Source organism: Ambystoma mexicanum, chromosome 8 (genome assembly GCF_040938575.1).
Source record: "Ambystoma mexicanum isolate Mex_15411 chromosome 8, UKY_AmexF1_1, whole genome shotgun sequence".
Lineage (NCBI taxonomy): Eukaryota > Metazoa > Chordata > Amphibia > Caudata > Ambystomatidae > Ambystoma > Ambystoma mexicanum.
Window position 1 is genome coordinate 22,976,725 of NC_090929.1, and position 27,928 is coordinate 23,004,652.

The 27,928-nt window shown below is 48.3% G+C and overlaps 1 protein-coding gene across 8 annotated transcripts in view; it reads left to right on the forward strand.

Annotated features, from left to right (window-relative positions):
- The window catches only part of SPTAN1 (spectrin alpha, non-erythrocytic 1), a 514,843-nt gene that overhangs the window by 132,745 nt on the left and 354,170 nt on the right, over nucleotides 1-27,928 (forward strand). For all 8 annotated transcript variants that reach the window (XM_069609174.1, XM_069609169.1, XM_069609172.1 and 5 more), the window contains exons 9-15: nucleotides 1,058-1,193; nucleotides 1,684-1,785; nucleotides 18,589-18,726; nucleotides 18,823-18,933; nucleotides 19,149-19,226; nucleotides 19,340-19,495; nucleotides 20,309-20,513. In XM_069609174.1, coding sequence (XP_069465275.1) covers nucleotides 1,058-1,193; nucleotides 1,684-1,785; nucleotides 18,589-18,726; nucleotides 18,823-18,933; nucleotides 19,149-19,226; nucleotides 19,340-19,495; nucleotides 20,309-20,513 — 926 coding nt within the window. The remainder of the gene's footprint in view (nucleotides 1-1,057; nucleotides 1,194-1,683; nucleotides 1,786-18,588; nucleotides 18,727-18,822; nucleotides 18,934-19,148; nucleotides 19,227-19,339; nucleotides 19,496-20,308; nucleotides 20,514-27,928) is intronic.

A 27,928-nucleotide genomic window follows, 5' to 3' on the forward strand; every position in this document is an offset into this window, starting at 1 on the left:
GGGTTTGAGGAAAGATATCCCAATGTGCCATAACGGCTTGAGAAACAAAAATGGTGTTCCCAGGAGGGCTTGAAGATTACTGCGTTTTATCTATCGATGTCCTCTCCTTCCCAGTAGGGTCACCTCAGGGTCGGATATCTGCAGCCTTTCCATGGCCACATGGGCAGAGACATTTCTAGGGAAAGGGGTGATAACATTGCTAGATTCATCAGAGCATGCTAGCCTTTTACCTGCAACATGTGATGGCTGCATGTTTGCGTGTAGAAGCAAAGAAAGGCCAGTTTTTGTGCATTTTGCTTGCCTTCCTCTATATGTACGTGCCTGCCCGTGGACAATTTTCTTGTATCCAGTTTGGGTCCATGGAGTTGTAGCCTGAGGACTGGAACTTTAGTACATATTAGGGATTCATTTGAATCCATGTTTAGAGTTCTGCCCTCCACTTCAACTGTGAATACCTGTTTACACTGTCGTTGCGTGCCCTGCATTGGTGATGGTTGGTGAAGTGGATTGTGGTTTTTAGTTGGCTTTCGTCCGTTTCTGGAGTCTTTATTAACTGTGAAATGTGTATTTCCATAAGCATATGTTCTATTGGGGTAGCAACATGGCCTTTGCATTGTCCTCGGGATCCTGTAGGACAGTTATTTTCTAGCCGGCTCTGTGCCTCAGTGGACTAATGCATCCACTACAGGGGCCTGTCATTGACCTCCTGGCCACAGGTTTGAATCCCGGCACCTCCACTCAGCCCTTCATCCTTCTGAGGTCGATACCATTAAGTTGTGCAACAATTAAACATCTGTTACCTCTGAGTGAATGTGTGCGCTCTGCAAATGCACCCATTATGTTATGGATAAATGTATGGCTTGCATCCCCTTCCCTGACTTCTGTGTCTCACACCCCATTTTAAGAGGTTTGGCTTTTTTGGCTGGGGTGTTCTGGCCCACCCTAGGATTTGGTTGTACAATCCTAACCGACTTGGGTCCTGTGAAATCACTGTCTGAGCCTCGGATGGCTGTACTTCCATCCACCTGCGGTCTTGATTCACTCTTCTCTTTTGCAGGCTTCAGCGCTTTCTGGCAGACTTCCGAGATCTCACGAGCTGGGTTACTGAGATGCGTGCGCTCATTAATGCTGATGAGCTAGCCAATGATGTGGCAGGGGCTGAGGCGCTGTTGGACCGCCACCAGGAGCATAAGGTATGCAGTGTTTGCATTGGGTGGGAGGAGCTTGTGGTTGCATTTGAGGTTTTGGTGGCCTGAGATGGAAGCTTGCTTACTGATACTGCTTGGTCGGCATCTGGCGTTCTGCTTAAGGTCCGAAAACAGAATGTGTTCCTCTACACATTGTTGGAGGCCATCTGGCGATCTCCCCATCTCCTGATGTTAATCTTGTATCCCTGGCTTGTCTATACATTTTTTCTTATTGTATTTTTGTGGGTTCGCAGTTGGTGTTGCTGTGTAGATGTGCAGTGCAAACATTCAATACCCATCAGCGAAAAGCAAGTTCTTCCTATTTTTGTCGTGCAGCTCTCCATGGCTGAAACATACCTCAACTTCTCTGTTTCACTGACCATGGACTACTGCAGTCTCTCCGGTTTCCTTCCTGTCATAGCCATGAATGTTTCTTCCCCACTTTCTTTTTCTCCTTGATCCGCACACATGCCCCATAATCCTGTTTCTTTCTCAGGGAGAAATTGATGCCCACGAGGACAGCTTTAAATCTGCTGATGAGTCTGGATTGGCTTTGCTGGCTGCTGGTCACTACGCGTCAGATGAAGTTCGAGAGAAGGTACGTGTAGGAAAGCCCTTGTAGGCATTCAGATCCCTGCAGTTTGGAGAGCTCATTATTTCATGGTAGTCGGTCACATGGAGGTGAAGATTACAATTGTAAAGCTGGCCAGGGGGCTGTGTGGCCTGTGTGCGGTGTTGCAGCTCATTGACACTCAGTGCAGGGGTTCTCATGTCACGGTGCTGCTGGAAGAATCTCAGTACCAAGCAGCGGGAGGGTTTTTGCAGCTTGGTGGGATGTCTTTCTGGTTGGGGATGCTAGGCAAGCTGTGTGGCGGGGTGGTGTGTGGCTTTGGAATAGGTTAACCAGAGGCCGAGTTGCTTTGAAGCTCAGGATTGGGGTTGATGGGTGCAATTTGGGCTTTTGAAAGTGTGGAACTGTGGAGTACATAATGTTTTTGAGGGTGTGCTATGCTTATTTAATGGTATTGTGATGGTGAATGAGGTGTAGGAATGTGGTATAAACGGTAGAGATATGGATGGGGCTGGAGATGTGATACTGAAGGGGTAGGGAGGATTAAGGCTGAGAAGGTGGTGCCGTATGTGAGGGGGAAGGTGTGATTGCGTTGGAGGATGCTGTGAAGGCATCATGAAGCAAGACACAACCGATTCAAAACAAAATACTTTAACAGTTTAAAGTCAGGATGGAAAAGGCCAAACTTGCCCAACCTAAATAAAACTAAGGGAAGTCTGAGTCAAAGTTCAATTTAGGAGTCTGTGTCCAAAACCTGTACTTGCCCTCACAACTAAATCTGTACTAGGTGTAGGGATGTCGACAACCAAAAGAAAACTGTTAAACACAAAGGTTTGAGCTTTTTCCAGCTCGCAGCTTCCTTTCAGATCTGTTCACGAAGTGTAAACATTTCTGCAAAAAAGTCTCAATTACCTTCCTTGCACATAAGATGAAATAGTCTTAATCAGGACTCTGGGTACCCTTCCCCATGTCAGGACTCAGAGTTCCCTTCCCCAAGTTCTAAGCAACGCAGCTCAAACAACACTGTTTTCACTTAAGCAAACATCTCAAATCTCAAGGGGTCCCTTCCCCAAGATATATTTGAGGAACACTGTTCAACAGCAAGTATTCTTGATTTTAAGTTCCAAAGTTTCGTTTTTTTTGTTTCCAGACATTAGTTCCTTTAGTTTGTAGCTTTCATACAAGTTTACATAACTGCTGTAAATCAAGCTTCAGTATCTTTTGTTTGCATGTCCTTTAAGGTCACATTCATTTTAGAACTCAGCACACTGTCGTTTGCTTATCCTTTAAAGTTATATTAATTTCAGTGCTTCAGCATACAATGGTTTTCTTGGATTTGATGTCCTGATCCCTTGCTGGTTTCCAAATGCTTGTTAACAAGGTTTTGATTCAGTTCGGTATTCAATAATTATGGGTTTTTCTTATGGCTCATTTTCGCTTTGTCATTCAATATTCGTTGGTTTCACTTTAATTGAATTTCCCAGTGTTTGGACACCTATGAAAACATGTTTCTTGACACACGCGACCATTCGAAACAAAGTATTCCCAGCTGTTTGGTAATTGACTCATGGGGAGTAAAACCATCCATTAATTTTAGATTACTTTACAGTAGATAGTAGACCCTGTCAGTCATGCATTGACACTCAGTTAAGGAATCACTTAGTAAACCAACCCAGTTATCAGGATACTTTTCTGAATAGTGTAACATTGATTCAAGGACCAGTATAAACCTAGAACTACATTCAGGATAATAACACTGTCATACCAGGTGAGTATTGTATGTATTGTTTATTTCTCCAGAATGGGGTCTGGCATGGATTCACATGGTCATGAATATTCCCCGTCGTCAGGCTAGAAATCCTTGGTAAAAGAAAAAAGTTTCACGTTTGTTTATAAACCTTTCTCCTATAAACCAATCACTGATCTCGAGGTCATACTGCCCGCAGCCAATGACAGCACTCTCCCTAAGCCCCTCCTCTGGCAGCCATCTTCAGATTTTTACTGCACGTTCAAGTGTTGGGAGTCCTCGTGTTTGGCTCTTGAAGCTTTCTGCGTTTTTCGTGCTTTTTTGGTAGGAAAACTGTTTTTTGTACAATCGAGCCCGTGTGCTCCATCACTTATCCATCCAATTAACAGGGATCTGTTTTTCAGCATCTTTCATCGCCCCTCAAGGGCAGAAATCGAGTTGTTTTCTTCTTGGAAGTTTCCAGAAGTCGATCAGGCCTACACCGCACCGGATCATGTCGGAGGACAGAGCTTCCTGCTTCAAGCTCTGCACCAGCTGCGGCTTGTGGAATGTCTTCACCGACCAGCATTCCTAGTGCCTGTATCGTCTACACCCGATGCACAAGGATGAAGATTGTGAGATCTGCCGTGGCTTCTCCAAGCGCACAATGGACTGGCATGTCCATCTGGTGACATGGCCACAGGGGCTTGCTGCATCCAGATCCTGCCTGCTTGGAGGGAATCTTCTTTTCAGCCCATAGAAAAGGCACCGGAGAAGGCGATGCCCGTCAATTCTCCAAAGCTGTCTCCCCTGGTGGTAGGAAAGGGGGGGGGGGCACGGTAGTCCTGCTGGGCACAGACATCTCCTCGGAGGAGGAACTTACCTTCCAGACCATTTTGGAAAAGAAGTTCGTAGAGGCCAAGTCCTTCGGGAGGGACTCTGACGAGGGAGATGTCGAGAGTGGCGACGAGACCGATGAGGAGCAGCAAGGCGTAGAGGATTTGGAGGACCCTACACCTCAGCAACCACCGCCACCCCCGGCGGACATTTCGGTAGACATTCTCAAAGCTCTGCACACTGTGTTTCTGGGGTCTCGGCTCAACAGTGTTGTGCCTGGCGTCTACATCGGAGGAGAGGATAACTGCCATCCTGGGCAAGGTACAACGGCTGTTGACCCTGAAGATCGCAAGGGTGAGGTCCATCAAGTCCCTTCTCGGCATGATGTTGTCATGCATATACCTCATTCGGCTGTGCAGGCTGCGAATGCGACCACTGCAAGAGTTCCTTGATGCCCGTTGGATTCAGGTATCGGGAAGCTTTGAGGACAAGATCTCTCTCGACAAGAGGTTTCGTCGAGCGATACGGTGGTGGGGAGTCCGCGTGCATCTGTCCCCAACTCATCAGGAGACGGTCACGACGGACGCCTCCCTGGAAGGATGGGGTGCGCGCACCGGAAGTCTCCACGCGAGAGGCCTGTGGCTGCCGGAGGAGAAGTCGTTGCAGATCGGCGCAGGACCTATGGCACTGGGCAGTCGCTCAGGGTATGTTCCTCATGCAGTTTCATCTGGCAGGAGTGAAGAACACCATCGCTGATTCCCTCGGCAGGGAGCTGCGCTCTTGCCACGAGTGGTAGCTTCGGCTGGACCAAGTGGATCTTCTATTCTGACGATGGGGCAATCCCCAGATCGATCTGTTTGCGGCGACGAACACCAAGTGCCGGAGTTTCGCCAGCAGGTTTCCCCAGCCAGGGAGCATGGGGATGCATTCTCCTTCCCCTGGGACGGCCTGTTCATCTATGCTTTTCCCCCATTGCTTCTGCAACTCATCAACTCAGACAGTCCCGGTGCAGGATGATCCTCGTCGCACTGGTGTGGCCGAGGCAGATATGGTACCCGGACCTTCTGGACATGTCAGCGTCCCCTCCAGTCAAGCTTCCGGCGGACACCGATCTTCTCGCCAGGGAAGGAGGTGCGATTCTGCACCACGACCCAGGGTCGCTGGCTCCTGCAGCGCTAGAGTTTGGTGGAAAAGATCTCCCGGCGGACTGCAAGGAAGTGCTTGCCAAGGCCAGGGCTTCGTCTACACTGAAATGCTACAGACATAAGTGGAAGAGGTTCGCTGTCTGGTGCTGTGCACAGAAATTCAACCCTCTACGGATTACGGCTCCGCAGGTGCTGCTGTATTTACTGTCGGTGGCAAAGGCAGGGTTGGCTCATGCTTCCATCGAGGTTCATCTGGCGGCTATCTTCTGCTACACCAGAACTCTGCGGCGGTTGTCGTTATGGTCACACCACCTGGTCAAGGAATTCATAAAAGGACTGGTCCGTTCGTTCCTGCTGGTGAAGGCTCCAGCCCCGGCGTGGGAACTCAATGTGGTGCTGACTAGCCTCATGGGTCCTCAGTTCGAGCCTATGCATTCGGCGCCACTGAAAGTTTTGTTGTGGAAAACAGCTTTTCTTGTGGCCATCACCTCCGCACGACGAGTGGGAGAGATCCAGGCCCTCTCCTGTAAACCGCCTTACTTGACATTCCATGAGGGTAGTGCTACAGACGCACCCCTCCTTCATGCCCAAGGTGCCATCGGACTTTCATCTAAATGAGCCCTCGTGTTACCTGTATTCTTGCCGACGCCTTTGTCGCCGTCTGAGAGGACTTTGCACTCGCTGGATGTGGCTAGAGTGCTGAAGTTCTACTTGGACCGCACAAAGAGTTTCTGGAAGAAGTCACTTTTTGTGAACTTTGACCCTGTGAACCATGGGGAGGCCTTCTCGAAGGCTTCCATTTCCAAGTGGCTCTCCGGCTGCATCACCCGTTGTCACTGGTTGGCGAACCGACCGCTGCCTTGTCGTCCGAGAGCCCATTCGACCAGAGCGATCTCTGCAACTATGCCGTTCCTGTCTGGTGTGCCCCTGCTGGACAGCTGCAGGGCTGCTATGCGGAGGTAGACGCACACCTTCACAAGATTCTACTCAGTCGACAGGGATTCCAGGGAGGAGTCCAGAGTCGGCCAAGCAGTGCTGTGCAAACTGTTTGCTTGAAGCTGAGCCTGGTGAGGACGTAAGAGATGCTTATGTTGAGCCTTGCCACCTCCCGTGGTTGTTCATGTATGTACTGCTATGTATTCTTTATTCATGAGCATGTTAATCTATGCCAGACCACATGCTGGAGAAGGAACAAGTTACTTAGCTGTAACTGTTGTTCTCCAGCATGGGTCTGGCATGGATTCCCATGCAAACCCTCCCTCCTGCCCCTCTGCGGTTCTTCTCTTGGTCCTACTGCCACTTTACGTGCTACCAAATCTGAAGATGGCTGCCAGAGGAGGGGCTAAGGTAGAGGGCAGTCCTTGGCTGGGGGCAGGTTGACCCTGAGTTCAGTGATTAGTTTATAGGAGAAAGACAGTTTAAACGAAACTGTAAAGTTTTTTCTTTTACAAAGTATTTCCACCCTGATGACAGGGAATATTCATGAGCATGTGAATTCATGCCAGACCCATGATGGAGAACAGTTACAGCTAAGTAACTTGTTCCTTTATATTTATGGTAGATTCAGGTGCAACTAAATCATGCATTATGGAGGGGTACTTTCCATTATCAGGTAAAACTCATGACACACAGGGATTCTCTGGGGCTATTTCTACGGTTCCATACACTGAGGAGCTGGATATAAAAGTGTGAGGGAAGGTAGTAAGAGCCCCCTTGTTAATTCCGAGAGATCCCCTGTTAACTTGTCAGGTAGGGATCTACACAGTAAACTAAATGTAACTATATTCTTCACGGATCGGGGGTAATGTGTTCCACTCCAGGGATGTGTAGAGCTCGAGCAATGTTAATAATCAATGCAATGGCAAGAGTCACTAGTCGGTGGGGTTCATGTGGTCCTGGACCATATTGGTCTATGGCATCAAGGTATTAGCAAAAGCAGTGCCTCAAATTGCCACAAAATGTTGGCGATTGCCCACAGATTTTATTTTCCAACCCATGGTCCCACTCGATGGTGGCAGGGACAATATTGTCATTAGATTTGCAAGGACTAGTAGTGTCAGACAAAAGAGTAGTTCTGATTGGAACAGACCAGGGCGTGTGCGAGTGGCGCACAGTACTATGTGTTTACTGACAGTACAATTGAAGGAAATGACTGATGAGTTATTTGCAGACAGTGATCAAAATGGGGAGATCATTTTGGAAATCTGCATCTCCTGTGATATCATGGTGCAGTATAGGAAGGTACAGTGTCCCCTGGTGGCAGTGGTGACCCTGTCTTTATTTTTTAAGGAGGACATGCGATATGTGCCAGTACAATTATGGACTATTAATCCACACAATGTTGGGTTTCTGAGAGATGGGACCCCAGTACAATTACATTGAAGTCCGTAGCAGTACTCCTGGGGGTGAAGCAATACCCGCTGTCAAGGTAAGCGGAGGAAAGATGAGGCACTTTTCAGGCTCTATTAGAGCAAGGTATCATTGTGCCATCCACGTCCCTTTGTAATTCGGCCATATACCCAGTCAAGAAATCAACTGGGGCTAGTTAGAGGATGATCCAAGATCTACGGCCTCTTAATGACGTGGTGCAGAAGGAGTTTCCAGTCGTTCCAAATCCGGCGACAATCCTATGTAGCCTTCCCAAGACGGTGACATACTTCACAATTGTGGATCTGAAGAATGCGTTCTTCTCAATCCCACCTCACCCCGATTCATGGTATCTCACTGCATTTACTCATGGTCAACTGCGCTTTGAGCACACGAGATTGCCTCAAGGGTACTGTGAAGTATTTTCAATAAGTACTCCACGCCGACTTGGCAAATATTCAGGTGCCTAGCACAATCATCCAGTATGTGGATGATCTGCTGGTATGCAGTGAAAATGAACAGAAGTGCAGGAGGGATTCTGTTGCATTATTGCAATTGCTCGCTCACAAAAAGGGTACAGGCAGATGAACCTACAATACTGCCAACAGGAGGTACTTTACTTGGACAACTCATTTCTGCAAATGGGCAAAAGACAAATTGCCAGATAGGGAAGCGGCAGTATGCGCCATCCCTAGGCCCAGTACTGTCAAGGCAATTCCGCAATTTGTGTGCTTATTATTGTAGGGCATGGATTCTAGACTACAGTCTACACAAGGCCACTGTTACAAAGTCTCAGGGAAGGTCAGAGGACTTAAAAGCAAAATTGGAATGGACTGACAAAATGAATAGACAATTTGAGGACTTAAGAGTAGCTATTTGCATGGCCCCTGTTTTAGCAACTCTGGATTATATACAGGAGTTGTATTTATTTTCCTACTCTGATGAACGGCTCATGCAGGGACGGGAGGAGACCTACTATATGTTGGTGGGTCATCCACAATTGACCAGGAGACGGGACGGAGGCGCACAGGGGCGGTAGTTGTGTATAGTAAAAGGGGGGGAGAAATAGTGACCACCCCTGTAAAAAGCGAGACCACAGTTCTATACACCGCATTACCTATATTACAACTGGACCATTATTGCCTGGGTAGCTGATCAGCCCCAGGTTTCAAGGTCCTTATGAGGTGGTGTTCTGTACTCCTCTCACCGTCCGCGCAAAGGAGTTGAGATATTGGGTGTATCTCTCGGATATCGAAAGAACATCTGAGACAAGGCAAAGCTCCATCAACAGAGTAAGAAGTAAATAAAGGATCCATGCCAGGGTGGTGTGCAGTGGCACATACCTGATTTTTCTATTTTTCTTTCTTTTTTTTCTTCATTTTTTTCATTTTGTATTTTTTATCTTTTTCAAATGTATTGATTTTTCAATTTTTGAAGGTCCAGAACCCAGTTGGCCCTGATTGGAAAAGGGTCTCTCCTCTTCCTTTCTCCTCTCCAGGAATAAGCAAGGATGCCTGACCAACATGTTCAAACCTCTGTTATGTAGGGATAATGTTAAAAAGAAAGTCATTTGTTCTAGGAATGATATATTATGCTTTTTAGTTATATTGTTTTGTATGACACTGGTCGTGTGTTGGAGTGGATGAAGGTGTCTGTTATGAGGTGGCCATATAAAGGGGGGGGAGGGGTGGACAGTTGGAAAATATTAGTATGACTGTCTATGATGAAAAAGAATCACAAAATGTCTCGCCTTTTGCCAGCCACCCCTAAATGTTTTCTTAGACGAATGATATGGCATTTATAACGCGCCTATACACAAGTGTTTCAAGGCGCGCGACGAGGCAAGGGAGGGGGAAGACGGACAACGATCCTAATATGCCAAGTGTCAATCAGATCGTGCATAAGAAGGGGGAAGGGGAAAGTGCGAGGGGAAGCAGGAGGGGACAGTGCAGTAAAAGGATAATAGAAGTAAAGTAAGGCCAGTAGCTGGCAAGTGCAAGGGTAAAAGGTATGTGCAGGCATCAAGTGTCAAGTGCTGGTAAAGGGACTGAAGGGATACAGAAAAAAAAACAGTCCCCAAGTGCGGGGTTGCAAGGAATGCAGTGCAGGTGTGCAACTGGCAGGAAGGGGACCTGGGCCCAAGATCAGAGGGTGGCCAGGTAGCCAGTGCAAGGTCAGTTTCAGCCAGGAAATCAGCAGGGGAGAGGAGGAGAAAAAGCAGAAGCAAAGAGAAAGGAGGTGCTTCCGGAACCGGAGATGGTTCTCAAGTTTCAGGGGGGCAGGAAGACTGTTCCAGAGGGAGGCCGTGCCGAAGAAAGCTATCTACCACCAACTCGTTGCTTGGAGAAGCGACTGACCCTGAGGGAGTTGGAGGCGCAATAAAATGGGAGGTACGAATGACGTATGATTAAATAAGGGATTGGGCTTTGATGCCATTTCTGACATCGAATACGCATAATCCTTCAACAGCTGGTACTCTGATATGCATACTGCAGGAAGAAATGTGATAAATTAAAGCTGTTACGGGTGTGCACTTATCCCGCACGCATCAGGGGCTCCTAAGGTTTTAGTTTCACATCCAGTCCCAATTACAGAGGCACAATGCCTGGTACATCTTGCACTATGTAGGATAAAGGACACATTCCAGGCACACAGCGTGCAGTTGAGGAGCATTGATCTAGACCCAGCGCTATGCAATGGCAACACGAAATACAGCAAGTGTCTACTCTACAAGTACCATATTTTTCCTTGGGAGGTAACTCGCATGTCAATGACAAATGGCAGAGCACCACAGTGACGTGCCCGGCAGATGGACTGATCAAGCACAGCAACGAGACAATAGCCTGAGTAGAGACTGTGTGCACAAATATGGTCCCAATACATCGCAAGGCTGGCATGGATTGCAACAATGGAGAAGCCAGTGCAAATACATAGACATAAATTATGAACTTTGTTTTAGCAATGATGGAACAGTTCCTGTTGGCGCAGACGCACAGTGCAACCACACTCTTGTGATCCCTGATATGACGAAAGGTACGCCAGTGGTGATGGATTAATACTGGGTTTGTGGCCGACGAGCCTACTTGCGCCTCTTACCCGCCTGGTGGGACAAGTTTTAACTGGCCACCCTGCACTCGGTGCTACTAGTAATGCCGGAAGAGCACCTGAAGGGAGAAGAAATGCCCATCACGGTGCCAACAGCCACTCCAGCACATAAAGAAGCGGAATGAAAGTTGCAGATCACACAAGTATTTGGTATGCTGCCAGAAAAAGGACTGTTCCAACAGCGGGGAAGAAAGAGATCGAACTACATATCAAAAGACTCTTCTGTACTGCTCAGAGGAATACCCAATGAGTATCGACTTTTTAGCTCCGAAGAGACTTTATTTTCATCTTTTTTGGCTCCTGGGGTACAAGCAGCTGCTAACGCCAACTGGGTGCGGATAGTCGGATGGGAGCTAGTCCTGCTGGCCAATGACCCAGAAAATGGGTTCAACGCCATCAAAGTAGAGCTTAGTGCATTGAGACTCATGGATGATGCAAAACCGCTACATGCTGGATTTGCTAACAGCCACATATGTAGGAGTGTGTAAAAAGTTGGGAAGCAGCTGCTGCACTTTTGGACCCCTGGAGGGTGCTGAGAATGGGTCACTATCCAGCGTCATTGAGGCGGTGCACAATCTAGGTGTTCAAATGAAGAAAGAAGGTGGAGTTCCGAACACGTATTGGTTATCGCTTGCCTTTGATTGGGTCCTGTCATGGCTGGGGGCAGCAATAGAAATACTGGTGCCTGTTAATGTATTCTTCTTGGTCCTCTTCTGGACGTGCCAATTGGGTCTCAGAATTCGTGTCAATATAGTTCCTAATAGTGCAAATATGATGGTATCGATTCAGGGATATAAAACACTTTGCCATACAATAAACAGCGAAACTCAAATGAATATTTCTGGTGTTGTAGATATATCAGGTGGGGATGAGTTTGTTACTGTAGAAGTAACAAAAGGGGGGGAATGTTGGGAAGGAGCTAGTGCCTTCCTGTACCCCCAAGCGCTTAAAATTAGGCAAGATTTCTTTTGACTGCTTCTAGGCACTACAAGGAACCAGGGGGCAGGAGGGTGTCGCGACCCTCGTCCAAAACCCCTCTGGCAATTGGCCAGGTGGAGTCAGGACTCGGGCCTCTAGAGCCAGGCATCCTTTTTCAAAGCCCTCTTGGGGGCACTCCTGGCGCCTATGGCGCCAGGCTCATACACCATGAGAAACATGTGCTTGGGAACTACTTATTGTGTTGCCAGCCAACATGGAGGCATCCACATAGCTTGGTTCCCAGGAACCAAGCTATGCGATCTAGTGTTTTGGGTGTGGTAGCCTAGGGACTACTTTACCTGGACTATTTTGTTGGGGCTATTTAAACCACACCCGAGCAAAAAACACGCTTCGCGTTACTTTGCAGCTTGCAGTGTGACGCTCACCGTGTCCAGCTATTCCCTCGAACCTCGGAGAAGCAGGACCTGCATGGAGACAAAAGGAACATCATTAGCAGCAGCATCTTACCTGCAGTCTTCATCTTTAACCACTCGCAGCTTCTGAGAACAGCTTCCTTGAATCAGCATGCCTCCCGGACAGTACGACCTGAAAGAGGAAGATAGAGGCAACATTAAAGAAAGCAGTAGAGACCTTTGTAAATTACGAACTGCTCAAAAGACTTACCTGGCTGGTCGCCTCACAGCTTGCACCATTCCGGACATTGTACTCGCGCTGAAGAACACCGCGACCTACAAGGAGGGAAAACACAGGTTAGCAAAGGCAAGACTTTGCAGCACTGCCCATAGCGCTTACTTACCGCATCATAGTGCTCTTAATGCGCCATTATTTACCACCGGGGCTCAACCAAGCCAGTTCGCTGCGCTGAAGCTGCGCATACCTAAGGGAGAAAAAAGGGACATTCTAAACAAAGAAAGGCATGCAGGATAGCAACAAAACTAAAGAACAGCAATAAGACCTACCTGAACAATATCAAACGGGCTGGCGTCAGAGTAACTGGACCGCACTCGCCCATGAAAGACAACGCGCCCCTGCAAAGAAGGCAGGACGGAGAGAGCACGCCTAATTCTACCACCAAGTGAGGAGAGGGCCCGGAGGGGCTGAAATCATACAGGGGTGGAGGGAGGATACTTACCCCAGTCGGTCAGTCTTGAACACAGACCTCCTGTATTTTCAGGCAGAACCTTCCCCGCAGACCACATCTGGACAGAGTTGAGAAGCATACCAGCGAGTAACCCGGCTGGGTGGCGTCCCTGTGGATACCAGGTAAGCGTAACAGAGGGGCACTCGAAAGCTTTATCATGCAAATCTCACACACGCAGATATGGGCAGGCACTAAGAGAAGGCAATTATTATTTAAATATAAGGTGCAAATAACTATTAGCTGAATACATTTGCAAATGTTAAATCCTATGTAGTTCTAAAATCTTAAAGCATGGTAGATGCAAGCAGGCTCTCTGCCGGAAAGAATGCAGCATGTGCTAAAATTGGACTACAGGCTTTGAGGTGTTCGTGCCAGCACTAGCAGCACGACTTCACTGACCAGCTGCCTACTGTCTGTCAAAAGCCCATGCATGCTAAAAGGGGATTTTAACATGCCCAATGCACACAATGCAGAATTATGGTAAACAAGGTTTTAAGGAGATAAGACCAGATAAAAATATGAGTAGAATGAGTGGCGTATGAATGAAAATTAGTTACAGAAATGTTTAGTTTTTCCTGGGGCTAGGCCTCAAGGGTTGCAGTGTGTCTATGTAAAGTAGCACTTTGTAAAGTAGCATGTCCTGACAGAAATCGCTGACAATGATGAAAGGAAGACTTTGCAGCATCCCTTGTATGGAAGGACGGTTTGGGATGGAGCCATGCCCATATCCTGTGACCAACCCAAGGGTATATAAGCCCGTCTGGCATCATTTTGGAAGGAGAAAGGAACGGTGAGGGACAGAAGAGACAGTTTACAGAGTAGATTTCTTTGCTGCCATCCTCATTTTTGTAAAGAATAAACTTGTTATCCTTGCAAGATAGACTCTTGGCCTTACTTCCCTAGAGGGGTGCGTTTACTCGGGTGTGAGTGTGATTAGGGGTACCCTTATAATTAGGGATACCCCTGTAAATTGGGCTAGCCTTACATCATATGCTCCAGAATTCCCTTATGGGTGCACTGCTCTGGCCAGGAGTTGGGCATCCCCCCCCCCCTTGTGTTTGTCACCGATTGGTTGTGATACTTCACAATCTTTTCCCGGTACAAGGGCAGGGCCTTGTACATGTGTTATAAAGGCGTTTCCCCCTCCCATTTCAGCGGGATATGCCCTATAAAGCATCAATGCGCCCCAAAAGTCAAATTGCCGTTCCCTCCTCCCAACGTTACTTTCCCTCCTGTGCCCTCCAAACACACCCATTCTCACACTGCACTTCCCCAACACACATCACTTTTTAATGGCTGCCCCTCCTAGAGCCTCCACCCTACACAATGAAAAACACAAACTAAAATAACAAGATAATACAACAACCACTACTGTTCCAGAGTCCATGAATTATGCGGGTCGCCTATATTTTTCTTACTGCCTTCTCCCTAACGCTCAGTTTTCCTTTCCATAATAGTCTCCTAAAAACTTCAAGAATAAAAAACACAAATCACAACCAAACCTCACCAATGTCCTCGTACTCCACATGCTCACAACCCCCACACCTTCTCATATACCCTTCCCCTACTTGTTACCACTTGCAAGAGTATACTCACATGCGTGTGTTCACCCACACTCCTCTGTCACAGGGAGTGTGGGGGCTGGTTGCTGTAGGTGGGCGCAGCCCCTCCGCAGAAGCAGCCTGGAAGAAGCCTCTGCAGGCACGGGGTGCTGGGATCACATTGGGGTCACCAAATGAAGGCACACCCTTGTACGCTCAGACCAGAATAAATTTAACCAGCTAGGAAAGAAGGCCCAAGATGCGCTTGCAAAGGTAACAAGTGTTTATTTCCAAAAACAGAAAAAATATCAGCAAAGGACTCTCCTGCACAAGAACGTTCTGAGAGCACATGCAGTACATTATAACCACAAACAGCGTCACTCATGACACCAAACTATACAGTACAATTCTACCATCACAATTGGATGGGCACTTTACTTATAGGGCCTGATCCATATGGGATGCCAGGCCATTGGTCCATCTTCATCTGGCAATCTCTGGATAGGTGGGTGCTGCTGGGCTCATCATCCGTGGTGAGGTTGGTCCAACAATTAATTGGCTACTCAGTTATGCAATGTTACCTTATCATTGTTCCAAACACCTGCCAGATATATCAATGGGCTGTATAAGAGCCGAGGTCACACTAACTTGCATGCTTCACTCATTACCAGGCATCTCAGCAACTCCATGGTCCTCCACCTTAGTTTTGGGCTATAATTTAGTTGCTACCCTGCACCTCGCTGCACAAATCACGTGACTTATTTCTGAAGGCGCGATAGCTTTGCCTTCTGATCTTAGTGATGGTTTGAGGGGTGTAAAAGTTATAGTCGGTTGTCTGGGTTTGGATGCTGTTATGGCATGCAGGGGGTCTCAGGATAAAAGCGTTGCAAAGCTGTATTTCTTGTGCCGGGATCATTGGGGGGAGGTGGCTTTGCTATCTGTCTCACGGGATGATACTGCCAAGAGGCACTCTACTCCCTTCACATGACCTTGCAGGGCGAATTCTTTCCTGTGTGCGAGGGCCTGTAACTCTTTGGAACAATGGAGGATTTCATGTGCCATGTGGGACCTGGCCGGGGTTCACGCTCATGCGAGTGACATAATGTTCAAGCCCCTAATACTATTCACTGCGCTTGGGCCAACCTTCCAGGATGGCTGGCATTTGTCTAAGTTGGCATTAGCATTTGCGTTTCTTCTATAGCTTCTAATCAGACCCTCCAGGATTTAGCGGCATGAAATGGCAAATTTTGCGGCACAAACCTTTATTTATGGCAGCATTTTTGCAGCACAATTTTTATTGACTGGAGGGTGCAAGATTGGTACATTGCAGGAAAGCGGCTGTGTGCAAGGCAACAAGAGAGCCAGAGTGTCAATATATGTATCTTTGATATCAAATAGGAAGTGTCCTAGATGTCTCTGGCTTGGCAGAACAGTGTTTGTTTTGGCTAGGTTTTTTGGTTTAATGCATGCCTATTTAATATTAACGTTATTAATCATCAATTGTAATGCTGAAAATATTGCCCTTCTATGTTCCCCAATCCCGCAAACACCCACACACCTCTCACCCAACACACCTCGCACTTCTCACCAATTCCCCATCGCAACTTGTATTTTGAACCTCACGCTCAGTCATACACATACTCACATGCTCTGTCACACTGCCAAGTCACAATTTGCGCTTTCTAGTCCCTGCCAAACTCCAAATCATACTCCTAACTCACACCGTACGCTCCCCAATTGCTCCCACAGTATACAGTCCTTCATTCTTGAATGCTACTTCTGCATCTTTCATCCTTTCTCCCATTCTATCACTCTTCCCTCATCCTTTCTCCTAATCTGCAGCCCACTAATACCCCTGAGCCCATGTTCCTTCCACTTTCTGTACCTCCGCTCGCTCTGATTTCAGGCCCACCGTCCCACTGCATCCGCTCTGCGCTCTTGCCCACTGCTTCCCCCTCTGACACACTGCTCTCCCTCTGATCTCCCTTCGCTTTCTTGCCTACTACGCCAGAGCTCACCCATCACTCCCCTCTCACTCCTTTCTTTCAGATATTGTGACTGTAGATTTTGTTCTAAAAAAATGGGGCATCTAAAAATAGAGCAGAAGATGTGCTGTTTTTCGATGAGCCATTTTTGGAAATGAGCAAGCCACCTTAATCTCAAAGTTGACCTGCGCATTTCCACGGGGCAGAGCTGTAGCGCAATTGATGCGCTGGCCAGCCACCTTGAATACGTTTGTGTTAGAAATGCTCTCCCGACAATGGTCTACAGGCTCCCTGTGCATTTCACCATAACTGGCCCTTAAGGTTCCTGCTACTGTAAAATGCAACCCAAAAAAAAACAGATTTCCATCCCATTTGGGGAACAGAAATGCAAGTGAGACAGCAGCTGTCGCACTTAAACATTTTTTTTTAAGTATTGCATGAGTCAGTAGGGTCATTTAAGACCCTGTAAAGCAGTGGCACCCCTCGTGCATGTATTTAAAGTGGGCACATAGAGTGGACTACAATTTCTGCACATTTAAAAGCTCATCTTGCTTGTCAATTTGGGATGCACTTTTAAATGCGCAGAAATGCCCCTGATTTGCGCAAAGGGGTGAAAAAGGACATCTGAATGGGCGCATATAAGAAGCGTCCATTCAGATGTCCTTTGTGAATCGGACTGCTCTTTATTTATTGCTCAAGTGATGAATGTGCTTGCGCATTTCATTTCTTGAGTTAAAAAAATGAGTTGAGCCCCTTGGTCCCTTGAGTTTAAAAAAAAAATAATAATTCAAAAACTGCCATTTTTGTGGGTGTTTTTGAAAAAACGGCTGTTTTTGCACTTTTCTTCAAAAACAGCCATTTTTTGCTGCATTTTGCGGGATCGCAAAATCGTTATAAATTGGAGGTCTGTCTAATACATGCATTACAGCGATTGTTCACTCCCATTTGTGTGCACCCCTCCCCCCCCCACCTAAATGTGTCTTCTAATGTTTGTTTCTAATTATTTGGTATCGCATAGAGGGGTGGTGAAGACCATGTCTCCTTCCCGAATAGGGAAAGGGGTAGCCTTCCCACATGGCTCCCTTCACCTTGTTCAGCCTGCTCCAGGGAGTCCCATCTCCCACACTACGCTTCCATGGACTGCCTCTCTGTCTAGTCCCCAGCGTCTGTGTCCTGCTCCAATAGGGTTCTCTGCTGCTTGCACCGGCCTCCCTGCTGTTCTCCTGTTGCTTTCTTCCCCGCTGGTCTCCTTTTATACACCTGCAGCCCCTTGACAGGCTGCCGGTGTGAATTTCCAATTAGCCTTGCCTGACCACAATCAAAGGGGCATGCCTGACCCTCACAGCTCTTAGGAGGCATCTTCCTCGTCCCAGTAGCGGATTGGTAAAAGAACATAGTCTTCATTGCTCTTAGTTACCTCTTTTTCGTCCCAGTATTGTCAAGTGTCAGTTGTGGAGAAATGATGGGATCTGGCTTATAACAGCCCATGAAGGTTGGGGGAAGGGCTGGGTTGGTTGTCAATAGGGAATGGAGGATGCCATGTCTCGCCCCAGGTCACCCCACTCCTAGTCCCCAAAGGCCCTCCACCCAGATGATACTCTCACTTCTCCGCTCTGAGGGTCAGGATCCAGTAGCGATGGCCTTTCCCTGGCCACCTGCGCAGAGAATCAACGGGGGCCAGGAGTGGGAATACCCTCAGGTTTCTCACAGTGCCTACTTGGACTGCACAACTGGAGGATGTGGGGTAGTTGGGTTTGTGGTTGCAGGGATGGGAATGCGGCATTGAACTGAGAATGTAAGGAGGTGTGTGTTTGGTTTTTTTAGTACATCTAGGCAGAGGTGCAAGTGTGATGTTTGCAGAGTTGAAAGTTACGGCACAGCTTCGATGGAATGCCTGCTTTTTGGTTGAATTCATGCAGATAAACGACTTATTAGCCACAACCCGAGTGCCCTACCATGGCCAATCTCTGCACTTAAGTAGCATCCACGTCTGTCATTCTCTCCCCATAAATAGAGACTACAGCATATCTTTTTCTGTCCTCAGCTGGCCATTCTGGCAGAGGAGAGGACCACCCTTTTGGAGCTCTGGGAGCTACGCAGACAGCAGTACGAGCAGTGCATGGATCTGCAGCTCTTCTACCGTGACACGGAGCAAGTCGATAACTGGATGAGCAAGCAGGAGGTCAGTGCCATGTCTGGAGAGTGAATGTCTGGTTTGGAAATTGGTTTACGTTCGCTGTACAGTCTCTCCTTACTCTGGTGCATCTTCTCTTTGCAGGCATTCTTGCTCAATGAAGACCTTGGGGACTCCCTGGACAGTGTGGAGGCACTTCTGAAAAAACATGAGGATTTTGAGAAATCTCTAAGTGCCCAAGAGGAGAAGATTACGGTACAACACCCCCTTGTGCTCCCTGAGCATGATACTTGTCAGAGGCTCTTTTTTCATGTTAAACGGGTGTTGTGAAGCCATGAGTCTTCTGTACGCCTGTTGCTACTTGGCCTTTGGGGTTAAAATTCACAGGCTTTGATGGCCTTAATAGGAGCCCAGTTTATTTTAAATCAACTGGACTTTTCTCTTGACCTGGTGTTGTTTTACATTTTCAGGCCCTAGATGAATTTGCAACCAAACTGATTCAGAACAACCACTATGCAAAGGAGGACGTATCTTCTCGCCGGGATGCAGTGAGTGATTCTTTGTGGTAGAATTGGGAGGCGGAGAGAGTATACCGGCTGTCTGCAGGCACTTCAAATGGATATTTTAAATATGGCCAACCTTTCTCTTCCCTTTTCCCTAGCTCCTAAACAGGCGTAATGCCTTGCATGACCGGGCTATGCATCGTCGTGCACAACTGGCAGACTCCTTTCACCTGCAACAATTTTTCCGAGACTCTGATGAGCTCAAGAGCTGGCTTAATGAGAAAATGAAAACTGCAACAGATGAGGCTTACAAGGTGAGGCATAGTTTCTAGACAATCGAGCAAGATGGGTGCATATGCATCTCTGGATCTAGGATTGGTCTTTGTGGTGTTCCGTGGTGAGAGCACAAAGAGTACATCATCTGAGAGTAAGATACCTGAATGAACAGCTCAAAGTAAGTTTGTGGAGAATCCCATGGCCGTAATGTTCGACTAATATCTCCCCCGCTCACCTCACCTAACACGTGTGAGTCAGGATGTTTGTTCCAGTGGCATCTTCTGGTGTGATCTTACCAATCTCACACTAGCCCGAGGCCAATGTGAAGTGCTACGTGCAAAGGGCCCCCTCCCCAAAATCTGAGGTCTCAGTTGCGGGTCCCGTACTGCAGGCGTTCTGACTGCTGCCACATATTGCTGTCACTGGCACGTTGTGTGGGGGGGGGGTCTCGTACTGATGTGGATTGCAGTTTATTACACATTTTGGCTGTTTGTGTTCTCCGGTATCTTGTTTTGAAAGCGCTGCTGTAAATGTTTCAAGACATATGTTTCTAAAGACACGCAAGCAGCAGAGTTCATGTCCTAGTTACTGTGGGCTCTCTGATGAAGGAAAATACATCACGCACACTGCTTCAGACCTCTTTCTATCTGTCCTTTTTTTCTTTGATTCATTTTTGAGAATGTGTGCCCCGGCGAGTTGCAGTTTCCTGAAAACATTGGCAGCCCTGGCTGACTCAGAGGCCTCAAGTGTAGTCTAGCTGTGAAATAGCAGGATGGTAGAGAAGCTGTGCACTGCTGGCATCGCACCCATGTACATAGTGGCGCAAGTAACCTTTTCCGCTTTCTCCTCAGGACCCTTCCAACCTACAGGGTAAAGTGCAGAAGCACCAGGCCTTTGAGGCTGAGCTCTCGGCTAATCAGAGCCGCATTGATGCTCTGGAGAATTCTGGGCAGAAATTGATCGATGTTGATCATTATGCATCTGATGAGGTGGCAGCTCGTAAGAATGATGTGATCACCCTCTGGAAGAGGCTCCTGGAAGCAACTGAGCTGAAAGGCAAGTTCAGGGGACGTGTTATCAATGTTCTCTAGGTTCAAGGGTTGCAATGAAAGCTGCATGTTGTGATGGTCTGTAGAGGGACAGTCTGATGTGGGGATTCTAATATATCTGGTAAAGATGAACATTTTATTTAACCCAATGGCGCATTAACTTGCACCTTAACATTTTCTTCCCATCCACCTGCCTAAGCAGTACAGTATACCCCAAACTAATACAGCCCACATCCTGCAGGGCAGTCTGTTAGGGAGAATTCTCGGAAATGTGCTAATTCCTCTCTACCATAGAGACCCCCAGCTCTTTTGCTGGACTCTAGGACTTAAATGTTTTGCCTGGAGAGGGTGAGACACTTTTTCTCACTCTCTCTCGTATTTTCATGTGATTTTGAACTGTTTCTTTTTGGTTGTGGAGTCTGGCAAACTCCATAGGCATCATCTTTTACATGGTGTCACACAGCACCTTCAGAATTCCCCATGGTTTAAATACCTTTTCTTGGGTAAACTACTGTTTCCAAGAGCAGTGAATTGAAATTGACTTTACTTGCACTTGTAACTTTCTAGACCAGCACACGCTATCTCTGCGCGCCAAACCACGTTTGGTCCCTTTGTTCGTTTTCTTTTGCGGGATTCACGAGTGAAGCCCGCCTCTGGCTCCAGGGTGCGTGGCAGGAAGCGAGGGAGGTGCCCGAAACTCCCTCTGCTTAGTCTCCTAGGAGACAGGAATGCACTCTTGGGTGATTGGCGCCTGGCTGTGCGGCAAGGACAGCCACCCTGCTGGGTGACTGGCAGCTAGGCTGGAATGAATGGGAGAAGCCTGCATAAAAAGCGAGGCTTTTTGGCTTGGAAGATAGTCGACAACTGGACGAAGGAATCAACTCCAAATTCATATCGACGGAGAAGCCCCTGCAAGGACTCCTCCCCTTAAGTTGGTAGGACCAATCAACTCCAAAGTAAGCCACCTGGACATCCTCTCGGAGCTGGTTGAAATTCCACCGCAGTTGCTGCTGGAATCGAATAGCCAGGGAGAGGAACACCACATCGTGTGTGTTGCATTTAAGCTGGCCAAGAGCTCCAGGAAGATCCTCCGGACTCTCAGGAAGCAGGACTGACCGAGCCTGAGCCACCTCAACAGAGGGCTGGACCCCATATTGGAAAGCCCATCTCCACAGCCAGGAACCGCAGTGTTGCTTTTTGCGATAGACGGCAAAGGAGCTGGAACACTGAAGTGCCACTTGTTTGAAGATTGCCAGTTGAGGTCGGTGACCGTCCCATTGCAGTGCAGCAGTCCCCAGAAGTCCTCCCTCTTGTCCCCACGACTGAGGCACATGAACACCAGGATCTGCAGAGCTGCACAGGAACTGAAGTCATCTGCTGCCCTTTTTCCTCAACCTAAAGGTACTGTACAGTCTAAGAACTTACCTCTTGTCGTGTAACTGCACTTGTTCTCTGTTGGTGAGACCTGTTGTGGTTGCTCTGTAGAGTTGCTGATGGCTTCTTTACTTCACAAGCCTAAACAGCTTGTGGCCCTGCTTTGAATTCTTATTATCTACACAGACTTCTAAAACATTGTGAAATACTTTTACTCATCTGTAAGAAGTGCTTTAGCTCACCTAGACTTTTGCCCAATTAACTTTGGCCTAGCCTGGCTCCCTGAATGACTTCTCCCCTCTGACATTGTGTGTTGTCTTCTTTCCAGGAAGGGGTGAACTAGCTTTGCATTGGGGGTTACCAAAAGTACGTACTTGCTTCAGAATAATTGTGAGATCTCTTGTTCTGTTCTAATAATATTTTGCTTTGCCAAGCTCTTGAATCTGATTTTAATGCCAACAGTAGTATTTTAATGTCCAGTTGTCAGAATTCCTCCTCACTGGTTCACCCCGTACTCTAGAAGAAGAATTCTTCCCACCAATGTACCCCTCTGAATGGTACAAACACACATACAGAGGGATCAATTAATTGAAAGATGTTTGGATTTCCCTCCGAGACTAACGTAGCTGTAGAAGGAAAGAAGCACAATTAGTATCCAAGTTTCTGATGTTTGTTAATCTGCTTAGAATCACATGCTGTGCATAGTCCGACATCCAGTGGTCACTGCGGTGTATTGCATTTTGTTTTTCGTAGTCGAAAAGGGACGTCGACAAGGAGTGTCTGAAACACTATCCCTATAGTGACGTGCGTTGTACCCACAATCCCTCACGCGTCGAGGTCCCTCAGATTGTTTTTTTCCGCCCAGCTACTGGTCGCCTTTACGCGGAGCTCCTCGAGAGACATTGCAGATTTCATCTCCTCGACCTTTGGTCGTTTTTCCTATTTAATATAGAACATATCGATCCCTCCCTCGACGCTGTTGTGAAGCTGTCTCCGCCGAGCAAGATCTTCGACGGTGGGGACGAGCGGAGGAGATCCTTCGGCGTTGCCGAACACGTGGCCTGGCCTCGCAGGCCATATACAGTAGGGAGAGTGGGGGTCGTGGGACATCTCTGGTTCTTTTCTGAGAATGCCTTTCCTTTTCCCCTTCCTTTCCCTTGGGGTGGTTATCACGATTTATTGCCTCGGCTATGGAGAGGACACCCTTTAGGTTTTGCCCGCTTTGCAAGGGCAAGTTTACTTGAAAGGACAAGCATTCACGGTATAACCGCTGCTTGCCCCTCGATCACAAAGAGGAAGGTTGCACGGCTTGTCGGCTTCTTAAGCCAAAGACTCTAAAAGACCGTAGGGTCAAGAGGTGGGCGGCCTACGCTATGTCGAAGGCCGATGCTTCACCCACCGTTGCTACCACCGACAGTGACGAGGAACGTGATAACACGACCTCCGCTACGGAAGTCGAAAACCCCCCTAAAGAGCGCTCACGCGCTTCGTCGTCTGTCCCCGGCCCCGACGGGCTCGGCTCACGCCCTGCTTATGGGGTTGAACACCCCGATGACATTGACGCACACAAGACCACACATAAGCACACAACCCATGGCTCTTCTTCGTCGAAGGCGAAGAGAGCATCAGCGCCCAAGGAGACGCAGGTTCCACCGTCGGCCTCCTCGGACCGTTCGGGTTCGAAGCCCCTCTCGCAGCCGCGACCAGCGACTGGGTTTTCGGCAAATAAGGGCGCCGCCCCCAAATCATCGGCCGGCGCACATCAGCAGAAAGCGCATGCCGCCGTAGAGCGATCGACACCCGTAACGTCGAAACCACAGCCCTCCGCTGACAAACGAGTCGCTGAGAGCTTGGCGAGGATCGTGGTAGCCGACGCCCACAAGCGTACGCCGAAAGACACGTCGAGCGCTACGCAGAGGTCGAAAGACACGCCGAAAAAGCCAGAAGAAAGGCAGGGACTACCCCCTTCAGTCGAGGGGACCCCCAACACACCTGAAGGCTTTTCGGAGGGCGACGGGACACTTTCCTCGACGTTGTGGGAGAGGTCGAGCCGTTTTCAGATACAGGACACTAATTTTCCCCCGCTAGACCGCTCAGGGGTACCCCATGAAACCATGGAAAGGCTCCATCTCTGCATGGAAAGAATGGAGAGGTTTATGAATACCCAGAACCCTCCCACTCCCAAGAGAACAAGAGAAGGGCCTCAGGAGGACCCCAGGGCCAAAATTCCGAGACTAGTCAATCCCCACCAGGACACAGCCTCAGACTTCCATAGTGTGTGACCTCACTGGGGAGGAACATTATTTTGAGGAGGAGGATGATGATTTTATGGACGATGAAGAGGGACGGAACCAGGAGGAAAGTCTGGAAGACAGCCCAGACTTGGTAGGAGAAGGCTTCAGAGAAAATCCAGAAGGACCTTCTCACCCCTGGCAATACCCATCGGTATATTCCGACACTGATGTCCTGAACCTAAATCCTCCTGACAATTCACCTGTTAGAAACACGTCTCCCATTGACGATCAGCCCACATTCAATGCCCTGTTGCGCAGAGCAGCAGCACATTTCGAACTGGACACTGGGGAGCTCTCTCCTGAATTAGACTTTGTGGAAAGAGTAATTAAGGAGAAACCCCCGGTCAGTCAGACCTTTCCCCTCCTCGCTTCGGTGAAGAGAAGAATCATCCCTTCGCTGTCCACACCCGCACTAATCAGAGGGGTTAATCCTAGAATTGAAAAACTTTTCACTCCTTCACCCTCAGACCCGCTGTACATCAGGGGACATTCCATTCCGGATTCCCTGGTAGTAACCAAGAGGTTATATGCCCTTGCAAAAAGAGTTACATCCTCGGCTGCCTTTTCGGCAAGAATTGCGAACAACAATTCTTTGCTCGCTAGCTATGCGTACGCGCAGTGGGCCAAACTGCGAAAAGACGCCGAAGAAGCGCCGGAACCACTACGTACACGCCTGCTAACAACTATTGGCGAAGGAACCCAGGTCAACCAGAGTATTGTAAAGAAGAAAGAACTCTCTGGATGCTGCAGAAACAGCGGGACGTTCCCTGGTTCAGGGAATACTCCTAAAACGCCACGTATGGCTGCGCAACTCAGGGTTCAAACCGGAGACACAGGCGTCTTTAATAAATAAACCTGTTGAAGACTCAAACCTCTTCGGGAAAGCGGTGGATGAGGCTCTGGAGATGGCTAAAAAAGAGTTCGATACTATCAAAACTCTTGACCAAATCTCTAAGCCCTCTACCAGACGCGGCTATGGCAACAAACGCTTTTTTCGTGGCCAACAACAAAACCAGCAGCAACAGTACCCTGCCACCAATTTCCAGACCAATAGTGGGCAGTACAGCCAAAGAGGCCAGCGCCGGGGCAAAGGAAGAGGTCGGGGGTCCACCCCCAGAGGCTCCCAAGCCCCCAACAACACCAAGTGACGCGAAGATTCGCATCCCCTCCCATGCAACACCGGTCGGGGGCCGGATAACATCCTTACTTCCAGCATGGGAGGGTATAACGTCAGACCGCTGGGTACTTTCCACCGTAGCCCACGGATACTGCATGGAATTCAACAGTTCCCCAACATACAAACCCCCGAGGGGACGACGCATGACACCGGAACATCTTGCCATCCTTCTCCAAGAAGTACAACAACTGCTGGAAAAAGAAGCCATAGAGGTCGTGCCTCTATCTCAGGTAACGGAAGGTATTTATTCAGTGTACTTCCTTGTACCCAAAAAGGATCTAACCATGCGCCCTGTATTAGATCTGCGCCCAGCGAACAAGTTTATCAAACCCCAAAAGTTTCGTATGGTGACCTTACAGGAAGTGATCCCACTGCTATCACAGGGAGATTACATGACAACATTGGACATGAAAGATGCATACTTTCATATTTTAATGTTGCCAGCGCACAGAAAATACCTCAGATTCATGATAGAGGGCAAACACTACCAGTTCAGAGTGCTACCCTTCGGCATAGCATCAGCACCAAGGGTATTCACGAAGGTGCTGGCAATGGCAGCGGCCCACCTGCGCAGGTTGTCCATCCCAGTTTACCCTTACCTCGACGACTGGCTTATAACGGGATTCTTACGAAACATGCTTCTCCAATACCCAAAAGACTGTATACCTTTTGTTCCAGTTGGGCTTCTCCATCAACGAAAAGAAGTCCAGCCTAGACCCCAGCCAAATCAAACAATTCCTAGGGGCTCTAATTCAAACAAAGGACGGCCTCGTCTTCCCCTCCAAAGAGAGGGTCCAAAACATGCTCTTTCAGATCCCTCAATATGTCACCGGTCGAGAGGTGACGGTACGCAAAGCAATGCGCTTGCTAGGCATGATGGCGTTGTGTATTTATTTGGTACCTCACGCGCGCCTGCGCCCAATGCAAGAGTGGCTCAACAGCCAGTGGTGTCAGGCCAGCGGACTATGGGACGATCTAGTGGTGGTCTCGCAGGCCTTGGTTCTCTCGCTACGGTAGTGGACAAAGGAAAACCTGGGAAAAGGGAAACCCTTTGCCACACCCGCGGCGGAAGCCACTCTAACCACAGACGCATCCCTCACAGGATGGGGGGCTCACCTATCCCATCAGACTGCTCACGGAGTGTGGACTCCGAACGTAGCATCCAAACACATCAATCTTCTGGAGCTACTAGCGGTGTTCAAGGCGCTAAAAGCCTTCCAGGAACACCTACAAGGCAGGACAGTGATTGTCCTCACAGACAGCACCACAGCCATGTATTACATCAACAAGCAGGGGGGAACCCACTCTCCAGGACTGTCCAAACTGGCCCAAAATATATGGAAGTGGGCTCTCAAACAAGACATGTTCCTACTGTCACAACATGTACCAGGGGAACTCAATCTGCTGGCAGACAAACTCAGAAGAGATTTCCCCCTGCCCGAAGAGTACGAATGGCGACTGCACAAAGACATCGTCTTCGATGTCTTCACACAATGGGGATTCCCAGAAATAGACCTGTTCGCAACCCTGGAGAACTCACAATGCCTAAGTTACGCCTCCAGGTACCCCCAGAACCAATCCAAGGGGAACGGTCTGTCGATACAATGGTCAGGGAAATTTGTTTACGCTTTTCCCCCCGACTCCCCTTCTCAACAAGGTGGTGCACAAGATGCACCAGGAACAAGTAACCATGATACTGGTGGCCCCAATGTGGGCCCGACAGCCATGGTTCGCTCACTTGATGGAGATGTCTCTATCTCCCCCAGTGAAACTCCCCTGCCCATACAACATGCTGTCACAAGACAAGGGCAGGACCCTGCATCCATGCCCCCAGAACATGAACTTAGCAGCTTGGCTCCTGAGATCATAGAATTCGGACATCTACAGCTCCCACAGAGATGCATGGACATCCTCAAAGAAGCCAGAAAACCTAACATTCGCCACTGCTATTCTAGCAAATGGAAGAGGTTTGTCATCTGGTGCAGGGGTAAGAGCATCAACCCGATTGACTGCTCTCCCACACATATTGTTCTATACCTGACCCACCTATTGGATTCAGGTCTAGTGTTCAATTCCATTAAAGTCCACCTAGCGGCACTTTCTGCATACACCACTTCCCAACTCAGTGTCGTGGTGGAAGATCCCTGTTATAAAGGCCTTCATGGAGGGAGTAAAGAGAATACACCCCCCCGATAGCTGACCCAGCTCCCGGATGGGACCTTAATGTGGTACTTACCAGACTCATGGGCTCACCATTCGAGCCCATGCACAAAGCATCTATTAAGACTGCTTTTTTAATAGCTATCACCTCCATCAGGAGAGTAAGTGAATTACAGGCTGTTTCTGTTCTAGACCCCTTCGTTACAGTTCACAGAGATAAGGTGGTTCTACGCACTCACCCAAGGTTTGCTCCGAAATTTATCTAAAAATTCCACGTAAACCAGTCTATAGAACTACCAGCGTTCTTTCAAAATCCTTCCAACTTGGGAGAAAGGACTCTGCACACACTAGATGTGCGCAGAGCGGTCATGTTCTACATGGAAAGAACCAAACCACTGAGGAAGACTAATCAGTTCT